General features: G+C 45.9%; 1 protein-coding gene across 1 annotated transcript in view; it reads right to left on the reverse strand.

The window, feature by feature from the left end:
- Positions 1 to 7970, reverse strand: part of unc13d (unc-13 homolog D (C. elegans)) — a 102206-nt gene extending 94236 nt beyond the window's left edge. Inside the window, 2 exon segments of the mRNA XM_052033355.1 lie at positions 921 to 977; positions 7873 to 7970. Of these exon segments, the coding sequence (XP_051889315.1) occupies positions 921 to 977; positions 7873 to 7896 (81 nt within the window). The 5' untranslated portion in view covers positions 7897 to 7970.
- Positions 7971 to 11709: the final 3739 nt, after the last annotated feature.

Raw genomic sequence — 11709 nt, forward strand, 5'->3', positions numbered from 1 at the left:
CTTTGACTCTCCTACCTCAGCCTCCCGTTCCAGCACTAATCAGCGTTTGGATGTGGGCTCAGTGTACCTGGCAGCAACACTCTGGGAGAAAGAAGTATCTGTGGGCCGATGGACAGCAGACCATGCCAAGTCCACAGCCACCCTATGCCTGGATCGAGCTGGCCATGGCCAGTGGTTCTGACAGGAATGTTGGCAATCAGACACCTTGGGGTGAATGAGCCACAGACTTAAGCAGATCCTTCAAAAGTCCAGGACACGTTGAAGGTGGATGCCAGTGCACCCTTCATATGGTCCAGTACCGGAGCCTGGTCACACCGGGGTTTCCCAATCCCAGGCCGGAGAACATGTCTCCCCCACCCTGTGCCAGCCCAAGCTCCACCCACAGGACAGCCCTGCTCACTGAAAGTGAACCCCTGGCCTTCTACATTAACAGGAGAAGCAAGATAAAATTGCTCCTTGTTCACATTTGGAATTATTTCTTGGAATTTTAATGCGGTTTTCATTTTATTTTTAGAACAGTTTTTATCCTTTTCATTATTTGCAGCCATTTAAGTCATTTTTACGAAAGCCTCTCCACACTGAGGCTTTGTCAGCACAGGTCTCACTGGATCCATTTGGGCTGGAGCATGGGGTGCTCAGCGTGCAGGGCACGTTGTATCAGGCCCGGGGTGAGCACAGCTTCATTCAGCCCCACAAAGTAAAGGCAGCTTTGAGAAATATAGGCATGAGATTCAACCTCAGCAGAAGGGACCATTGTTGCAAACAGCCTTCAAAGTGAGTACTCCAACCACGCACGGGCATAATGCACAAACACAACACACACGCACACACATATACACTTTACTGATAAAGACACAGACATTCACACACACACACACACACACACACACACACACACACACACACACACATAGATTTACCTCGGCACTGGACAACTGGGTACGTTGCATCTTCTCACTTGGGACTTGTGGCTCCATCTGTAGAATAACGTTACACCAATCAGTAAGATCGATCTTTAATCTGTACCTAACTGATCCCAAGAACACACATGGGGCCCTGTAGAAGGGCTTTCTCCAGTGCTGCATCAGCCCAAAATGAGCTTAAACAAAATTGCTCACCTGAGCCCAGCACTCATCAGCACTTGAGCTGAGCCATATTATTGGGTTTGGGCCCTAGCATTTCCCTGGGCCTTTTCAATATCTCCACTTAACTCCAGAACCTGGAACATTCAGAGTCAAAGAATTTAAAACTTTGAATCAGCCAATTTCCTTTTCCAAATTAAGGTTGTTTGGTTGAACAGTTGGGAAGTGCAGTGACATTGCAAAACTGAAGAGTGTGGAGGGGCTGCTGAAGCAAGTCAGCAAGGTGCTGAGAGCTGGTTCCAGGTTGGTGTGTCACTGTAAGAGAAAGAGCTCAGCAGCATGAGAATACCACGTCGGGGGTCAGGAACGAGCAAGGTAGAGGAGATCCAAATTTGAAGAGAGAGAGTTTGCAGAGAGGAGGAGAAAGGATTTGGGACTCAGGAGGAAGGCAATGTGTCCAGTTGGAATTGATGCATTGTCAGGAGGACTGTCTCTTCACTGGGTACATACAGGAATGGTCACTTTTAATAATAGTTCCTGGGTTAGAAGTGGACTTGGCTGGGCAAATGTTTATTGGTTATTCCAAGTTGCCTAAGAAGGTAGTAAATCCCCTTGGTTATTTCTAGCTCCCTCACGAGATGGTAATAGCCTTGGCCATCCCAGGTTACTGGTTATCCCTGGCTTTCCAAGAAAGTGGTAACTAGCTTCATTATCACAAGTCATTGATTATCTCTAGTTACCCAAGGTGGTGGTAGTAACTGGCCATGGTTATCCCCAGGCCCTGATAATACCTTCTCAGACAGCTAGGGATAAACTGGCCTTGGCCATCTCTAGTCTTTTGTTTCCCAAGGAGGTGCTAACTGCCCCTGCTTTTCCATTGTTATTGGTTAATCCTAGTTGACTGGGAAGGTGGTAATTTATCTTGGTTATCCCTCACCTGTGCTTCCACCTTCAGGGATCCTTGGACTTGTACACCACGGCCTCCTATTCCTCAATACTCCCTAGGAACCAACTATTTATTGTCTATGTCCTACCCTTACTAGTCTTCCCAAAGTCCTCCCACATCACACATATCAGAATTAAATTCCATCTGCCATTGCTCTGTCCATCTTACCAACTGATCAATCACGGTTGGTCAAGAGGGTGCTAACTGCCCTTAGTTAGTGCTAGTTATTGGTTATTCATAATCACTGACCTTGGGTATTCCCAGTTGCTTGAGGTTGTGTTAACTGGCCTTGGCTACCAGTAGTTATTGGCTACCTCCAGTTTGTCTGAGGGGCTGATAACAGGCTTTAGTTATCCCTAGTCTTCTGTTATCCCTACTTGCCCAAAAAGGTGGCAACTGACCTTAGTTATCTCTAATGATTGGTTTGCTCTCTAGCTATCAAAGACAGTGGTAATATGCCTCAGATATCGATAGTCGTCGGTTATCCCTGGTCACCTAAGATGGTGGTAACTGCCCCTAGTTATCCATTGTTATAGGTTAACTTTGGTTGTTTGAGAAGGTGAGAACATGCCATGGTTATCACTAGTCATTGGTTATCTGAGTTGCCTGAAAAGATCCTAATTGGCCCCAGTTATCCATAGACATTGGCTATCCATAATGGCCTAAAAAGGTAACTGCTCTTGGTTATTCCCAGTCATTGGTTATCCCTAGTTGGCTGAATCGGTGGTGACTGTCCTTGGTTATCCCTAATCCTTAGTTGTCCCTATTTGGTGAGATATTTGTCATTGAGTCATACAGCACAGAAACAGGCCCTTTGGCCCACCATGTCCATGCCAACCATCAAGTCCCCATCTACACTAATCCCACGTACCAAAGTTGGTCTGTAGACGTCAATGCCTTCGTGATTCATGTGCTCATCCAGATATTTCTGAAATGTTATGCAAGTCTGTCTCCACCACCAGGCAGCGTGTTCCCGATTCCAACCACCTCCTGGGTGAAAAAAAGTCTTTCTCAGCTCCCCTCCAAAAACTTCCTCCTTACTCTAAACATGTGCCCTCTAGTTTTAGACACCATGGTGACAAACATCCTACTATCTACCTTTTCCATGCCCCTCGTAATCTGGAACACCTCCATCAGGTCCCCCCTCAGCCTCCTCTGCCTTAAGGAAAACCAACCCAGCCCATCCAGTCTCTCCTTATACTGAAACATTCCATCCCAGGCAGCATCCTGATGAATCTCCAGCACAAACATATCCTTCCTGTAGTGTGGTGACCAGAAATGTGCACAGTACTCTGACTGTGGCCTCGCCCACGTTTTATAAAGTTGTACCATAACCTTCCTACTCTTATATCCAGTGAAGGCAAGTATCCCACATGCCTTCTTCACCACCTTATCTACCTGTGCTGCCATGTTCAGGGAGCCTTGGACTTGTACACCATGGTCCCCCTATTCCTCAATACTCCCCAGGGCCCTACCTTGTGTATGTCCTACCCTTATGAGCCCTCCCCAACTACATCAGGATTAAATTCCATCTGCCATTGTTCGGCCCATCTTATAAACTGACCAGTATCATCCCGTAGCCTAAGGCTACCCTCCTCACGATCAACACTACCGATTTTTGTTCATCTGCAAGCTTACTAATAATACCTCTGACAATGATACCCAGAACATTCGTGTACTGTATACAACAAACAGCAAGGGTCCCAGCACTAATCCATGTGATAATGACTGGTCACAGGCTTCCAACTACAAAAGCAACCCTCCAAGCCGATTTTGGATCTAGGTTGCCAACTTGCCCTGGATCCCATGGACTTTACCCCTTTGGACCGGTCTCCTGTGTTGGGCCTTGTCAAAGTCCATGGTTAGCCCTAGCCACTGGTTATCCTTGGTCTTGGTTATCCCTCATCACTTAGTTGTCCAAGAAGCTGGTACTTGTCCTTGATTATCCCTAGTTGCTTAAAAAGATGGTAACAAGCCTTGGTTATCATTTGTTACTAGTTATCTCTAGTTCCCCCAGATGGCAGTAACTGCTCTTGCTAATCCCTCGTTATTTATCATCTCTAATGAGAAAGTAGTAATTGGCCTTGGTTATCTCTAACCATGGTTATCCTTGGCCGTCCAGGGTGATATCTGGCCTTGAACTGCTGGGGTCCTTATCCGCTTGGTCTCCCACAATGGTGGGAAATGGAGAATTCTACAATCTTGACCCAGTGACGAACAACAACAGTTACGGTGACGCAGCCAGTAGAGCCGCTGCCTTACAGCACCAGAGACCCGGGTTCAATCGTGACCTTGGGTGCTGTGTGTGTGGAGTTTGCACGTTCTCCCTGTGAACACGAGGGTTCCTCCCGAGTGCTCCAGTTTCCTCCTACAGTCCATAGACGTGCAGGCCGGTCAGTTAATTAGCCACTGTGAGTTGTCCCGAGCATGTGGGTGAGTGGAAGAATCTGGGGGGAGGGGGTGGAGTTAATGGGAATGCGGAGAGAATAAATAAAAGAGATTGATGTAGGACGTGTGTAAATGGGTGGTTGATGTTCGGTGCGGACTCGATGGGCTGAAGGGCCTGTTTCCGTGCTGTACCTCTCTGACTCTGTGTATGTTCTGTGGGAGCTTGGAGCGACGATTCTTCCCACACCCCACCCCTCCACCAGTGCCGCTGCTCCCCTACATCTCGGTGGGAAAGGTCAAAGGAGAAGCAGGAGCTGCAGCGGCCTTACTGAATTACTGCACTGCCTCCTGCAGCTGATGCACGCTGCAGCCGCAGGGGAACGTGCTGCTTTACCGTAACCTTGTAGATAATGGCAGCACACGGTGTAACAGTACAGTTCCACCACAGAACACTCTGAAATAACAATGCAATGTACAATGCAATAAGGAAACAAATTTAACAATAAAGCAGTAATGTTGTGCAAACTATAATATTATAGTGTACATTATAATAATATCATTGACTTCAAGCATGAACTCAGTTTCTCTCTCCTCAGCCATTTCTCATCTGTTGAGCATTTCCAGAACATTCTACTTCCATTATACCTGGGGATAACATTTCAACATAACATGCACAATAGCAGTGTCTCAAAACAGCTGGCAAAGCAATACCCTAACCCGTGGTACTCATCGATAATGTCCCAATAATACAAATTAATATTCCAACATGCAATATGAATGATACTCCAAACCAGGAAGAATACTGCAGCACAGCAGGTAGGAACTGTACCCAAACATACACAGGTCACTAACCCACAACGTACACCAATTCTGTCCCATTACAATACTGCTGAGTTATGTTTGAAACTTCGCTGAGTCTGTGTTCAAACTACGAGGAGTACTCAGTCTTAAACCACGTTGTCTTTTGATGTCAAGGCCAAGGTTTTCCATCCTCTGATCCCACCTCAAAGGTTTATCTCACATCTTCTATACACATTCCAGACAGACACTCTGCCCTGCCCCATGCAGTACTTTGAGCAGAACTATGTCTGCCTCTCAGATACTTGTAAACATTCCCATGGCATTATTCTGCACAGCACCAAGGTTCCGGACAACATTTAGCCCTCAATCAATGCTCCCAATAAAAAATTACACCTGTTTGTGGGACCTTGCTGTGCATTAATTGTCTGCCACGTTCCCTACATTACAGCAGTAACTACACTCAGGAGTATTGAGGAGCAGGCTATAGAAGGTGCTATGAGAATGCTGGTCCTTTTCTTCTTTATCTGAAGCCCGGTGCAGATGGGGTATAAGGTGAAGTCACACAGGCCTCTGCTTGGCTCAGTGGCCAGTGTCACTTACCATGCGATAATTAGTGTACGGCCCAGACTGCCCCTATGTGTTGAGTTAGCCGATCGTACCCAGTGACGAGGACAGGAGAGCAACAGCGAGTCTCAGTTCCCCAGAAATGGGAGCAAACGTCAGCAGGCCTTCAACTGCTGGTCGCACGAGTGGCCAGTGGCCAACTGATGACCACACTCCTCATGTCGGCTCACACAAGTAGAGCACTCACTGCAGGGTGGTTGTGGAGTCACAGGAATGTGGAAAGTCAAGGTCGAGTTTATTGTCAGATGCACAAGTCCGTGTGTGCACAGGTGCAATGAAAAACTTACTTGCAGCAGCATCTAACCCTCTCATAATAAAGCCACTAACCACTAACCCTGCAATAATAAAGGTTCACAACAAGTCTCTGGACAGCATGGACCATACCTCAGGAGTCACTATTCAGTGAGGGCAGATATCAATGCTGAAATTCATCACCACTTTCAATGTGCCAGAACAGCCTCTGGTTGATTGAGGAAAAGGGTATTTGAAGATTAAAGCCTCAGACCTGACACAAAACTGACGGTCTTCTGGGCAGAAGCGATCCCTGCCTTTCTATATGCTTCCCAGACCTGGACCTACCATCAGATACAGCTCTGCAAAATCCCCCAAGTTCACTGGAAGGGTAAGTGAACCAATATCAATGTCCTCTCCCAGGTCACCATCCCCACAATCAAGGCCTTAGTTGCTCTGTCATGTTGCTGGGCCACGTTCATATGCCCAGCACAGGACTTCTGAAAGACACTATTCAAGCTTTGCCATGGGAGCAGATTACCAGGCAGACAGTAGAGAAGATTCAAGGATGTGCTTGATGCTTCCATGAAGAAGAGAAACATCCCCACCATCTCCTGGGAACTTCTGGCACATGACCACTCAAAGTGGAGAAGCAGCATTCACGATGTATTGAGAATCTGGAGTCCATGCATCGAGAGCACTGCATGAGTGGCAAAAAGAGTGCACTACTGCACATCCTGTCAGCGACCTCCTGCCCCATCTGTGGAAAAGTCCACAGTTTCCACATTGGCTTTATCAGCCACCTCAGAACCCACAAAACCAGACTGGACATGAGTCATCCTCGATCCCGAGGGGCTGCCCGAGAAGAAGAGATGACAAAAAAATACCAAGATCAATCTGATTCACTTTATAACATCATGGTTGCCATCCAGGACAATGGGTTGTTAACTAATCATAGCAATTAATCTCTATTAATTAGCCTGTAACAGACCTGGACACGAGAACACAGGTGGCTGAACCACAGAGCTGATCACCAGTTAATCTGCATTGAGTTGGCCAAACTGATGGTCAGGGGATTGGATTCTCCTCCTAATCACCACTCAGCGATCTTTTCTGTCTCCTTTAATTCCTTATCCATGGGCATCTGTTCTATGACACCCTCCAATAGCATGGTCAACTTCCACATGTATAGCATTAGCTTTCCAGCCTACCCCAACCCAAAGGCTACCTGTCATAGAATACCAGGAATTTTCCTTAGCTGGATATTCGGTTTAAAGCCGCTGTTGTTGGCTGCTGCCAAAGTTGCCAACAGATTCCCTTCCCAGACCCCTCACGTGACTGAACCAGGATGGAAGGTGTCCCCCCTGAACCAACAGCTGCACAAATCCCCCACTGCTATCCCCACTGAAATCAGCTCCCCATATCATGAAGAGTTTCTCCACCATGTCTCATTTTGTTCAGGAAACTTACGGAGCTGAATTAGGACTGGCAGTTACAAGAGTAGGCCATTCAGCCCCTCAGGCCTGTTCTGTCATTCAATTAGATCAGAACGAGCCAGCCCAGCTCTGCCCTGAATCATGTTCTATAATTGTCTGCAATTTTCTGCTCTCCATTAGGTCTTTCTCAGTATGTTTATTCCTTCCATTTATCAATCTTCACTGCTGATTTCTTGAAGCCATTATCTAACAAAAATTGTATTAACCTCAGCATTCAAAATATTGCTAATCCTCATGCACGATGCACCTGGTAAGTGGAGACGTTAAATTCCAGATTAGCTATGTGAGTGAGATACAGGCCTACCCATTTCCCCCTCACACGAGACATCAGACGACACAGCAGCAGAGAGACTTCACTTCCTGGGTTCTGAATCCAGATGCCCAAATCCAAACCAGCACATCTCCAAGGACGAACAACACTTCCCCCAATATCCCCGCCCCAAATGAAAGCTTGCAACTCAACACTCAGCCGGCATGAACACAATACAAGATTGTCAGTGTACGGTAACTTACTCTGATGAGACTGGCTCTGTCCGGTGGATGCAAGGAAAGCAATGAGCTTTTCTCAGAATCGACAGTAACAAATGAGTCAGTCAGATGGATACCTATGCTGACCACAGCTCCTTCAGTGTGGGATCATCTACTGGTGAAGAAAGCATGATTCATTTTAGTAAGTGGCCAATGGACCCCTTGACGGTCAGAAGTGTAGGCAGCTAGTCGAGCTTCTGGCTTGTGACATACTTTCCAGCATCAGCGGAAACCACAAACCTATCTTTGCCGAAATGTTTAGCTGTATAGGAAATGTAAGCTGCACACTAGATGCTGAGCACATGCGACACATGGTGTTGGGGGGGTGGGGGTGTAAACTGTACCTTCCTGCTATTAATCAACCTACTGGAGAACACTTTTATTGCCCAATTTCCTTACTTGATGAAACTGCCCTGTCCCTGAGTCTCCTAAGATCAAGACCAAAATTATCAGCAGGCTGTTCTGGCAAAGAGTGCGCAGTTGATAGCGATCTATTCAACCACTGTAGGCATCATAATATGTCTTAACATAGCGTCTCCCAGGCAACACTCGATAGCGATCAGGAGCAGGGAATGAGCTGGCTTTTTTCTCCTCCTCTATCTAGCACCACTGAGTCCGGATATGGTATCCCAGCTATCATCCAGCTAAGGCAGCTAATCCCAGGAGATGGAACTAGACTGCCAGCCACTCTGTGCCCTGAATCAATTGGTAATATTCTGCTCTTCATTAGGTCTTTCCCACCATAGTTTTAAGTACCCCTACTCTATTTTCTTCATTGTGATTGTCTTGGGACAGCCATATAGACACCAATACTGAAGTGCCAACTTCACAAGATAACATATTCAACTCTATCCTGATGTACCAATTGGAATTGGAATTGTCACATGTACCGAGGTACAGTGAAAACCTTGTCTTGCATACTGTTCATACAGATCAATTCATTACACAGTGCACTGAGGTAGTACAAGGTAAAATAATAACAGAATGCAGAATGAAGTGTTACAGCTACAGAGAAAGTGCAGTGCAGGCAGATAATAAAGTGCAAGGTCATAACGAGGTAGATTGTGAGGGCAAGAGTCCATCTTATCGTACTGGGCAACCGTTCAATAGTCTTATAACAGCGGGATAGAAGCTGTCCTTGAGCCTGGTGGTACGTGCTTTCAGGCTTCTGTATCTTGTGCCCGATAGGAGGGGGGAGAAGAGGGAATGTCGCTGAATGCTCTAATGTATGAATCCCCATACCCATGTGACAATTGGTTAAACAATCCCAATATGGCTTCTCCAAAGACCTGCTGTACCAATCCAATCCCAACTCTTAACGTCACCATCCTAATACTTGGTGTTTTGACTTTCATTATATTTCCTTATTTATCTTACAGCATGGAGTCTATGCCAGTTTTCAAGCCAATCCCACCGATCCCCTTCCCCCACTTATTTCCATGTAGCCCATTCTCTCACACATGCCCATTAATTCCCTCCGATTGTCCTACCTTCCACCATCAGGGGCAATTTATAGCAGAGAATTAACCCACCTGCACACCTTTGGGACATGGGAGGAAAAGGGAGCCCATCGGGCCACAGGGAGAACGTGCAAACTCCACTTTGAAAGCAACAGGGATCAAGTTCAAACCCAGCACCATTAGTGCTACCGGAACTATACGCCAGCAGCACTAATGGTGCATCACTGTGTGACCCAATTCCAAAAGCTAGTATACCAATCCCAATATCTGACTACTAATTCCAGGATCTAAGTACCAATCCACAATACCAGATACACCGATGCAAATATCCGATATACCAATCTTAAAACCAGATGTTGCAATGATATTATCTGTTATGTCATTTCTAGTAGCATGTAAAATTCAAATTCTTGACGTTACAGTCTAAATCCTAATGCACCACCACCCGTAGATCTGTTATACCAAGCCCAATACCTTTTTATATCAAAACTTGAAGAACTGTAGGTACTGGAAATCTAAAATAAAAACAGAAAATGCTGGAAACATTCATCAGGTCAGGCAGCATCTGTGAAATAGAATTCATGTTTTTAAATTGTGACAGTAATAAACCAATACCAATAGTGAAGGGGAAGGATTGGAGAGAACAAGGGAAGGTCTAGAGCAGTGTGGAGACCAGGAGAGGTCAAGTCACACACGTAGTTGTGGTGTCAGCTGACAACATGGCGAAGATCAGTGAATGACAAAAGATGTGTTGGAGGAGGGTGTGAATAGGTGGAGAGGAATGAAATGCGGGATTACCAGAAGAGGAGAGGGGAAAACCCGAATGCTGGAAATGTGAGATATAAAACTGGAGAGGCTGGTTATCTGAAACAGTTGATTTCTGTGTTGAGTCCCATGGGCTGTAATGTACCCAGTCAGAAGGTGAGACGCTGTTCTTTGAGCTAATATTGAACTTTGTTCCGACTGCGCAGGAGGCCGGAAATGCAGAGGTCAGTGTGGGAGCGGGATGGAGAATTAAAGCGACAGCCTCATGGTCACCCTTGCAGACTGAAAAGAGGTGTTCTGCAAAGCAGTCACCCAAAGGAGCAGAGCTGGAGACAACAAAGCAGAGGAAGACAGCAACTGTTGGAAACATTCAGCAGGTCAGGCAGCATCTGCAGAGGAGAAACAGAGCTAATGTTTCGGGCTGAAGACCCTTCGTCAGAACTTCACTGACATGAAACATTAATTCTGTTTCTCTGCTGCCTGGACTGTTGAAGGGAAAGGTTTAGAGAGAATAAAGGGAAGACATTTCTAACAGTCGCTGCTTTTATTTCAGATATCAAGCTTCTGCAGTTTTTTTTTGGTTTTCAAGTACAAAGGGAGTGTCTGTGAGAGGATGGAAACCAAGAGAAACTAAACGACACCAGTAGTGGTGGTGCCTGCTGAGAGAGGGTGCTGAAGCCTTGTTAATCACAACTGACGCCTGGAGGAAGTGTAAGCAGGAGATGAGCGAGGGGGAGAGAAGGGGTGAAAATTGACATTGTGGGCTGAAGGGCCAGTTCCTGTGCTGTACAGTTCCATGTTCTATGTTCTAAATGTGGACCCTATCCTGCTCTCTTACTCCTGTTTTCACAGGAAGTATCTTGTTTTGTTTGCAGAAGGAAAAAAAATAGCTTTCCGAACAAAAAGGTAAATGTGATACAAGAGAAAAACATCAAAACACAGAGCAGGTCAGCAAGCTTCTACAGAAAGAAAGAGACAAGCTAAAGGTTCACATTAAACTCTTTCATCACCAGTAAAATCATGAAAGGTAAATCACATCTTCATTACTGCAAGGCAGATGGGAGAGGAAAACTGATTACCAAAAGTGACTTATCAGTAAATTGTTGAAAGAACTGGGATTGGCAGCTGATCTGACAATGAAAGGAGAAGAACATAAGAAAAACAATGAACACAGGATTAGCTATAGTGGTGGGAGAACACATGGAAACTGGGAGACCTGAGTGCTTGTCAATCAAGTTAGAAATGAAAGATGGAAAGCTAGTAAAGGCCCAGACATGCTACCCATGATCTATCCTCTCCTTCTGACTGCATATTCTGTGCAATTTGACAACATGTAAACATATATCAGGTTAGGGTAGTTTCATTGTCACCCGGAATGAAAATAGGTC

Source organism: Pristis pectinata, chromosome 18 (genome assembly GCF_009764475.1).
Source record: "Pristis pectinata isolate sPriPec2 chromosome 18, sPriPec2.1.pri, whole genome shotgun sequence".
Classification (NCBI taxonomy): Eukaryota; Metazoa; Chordata; class Chondrichthyes; order Rhinopristiformes; family Pristidae; genus Pristis; species Pristis pectinata.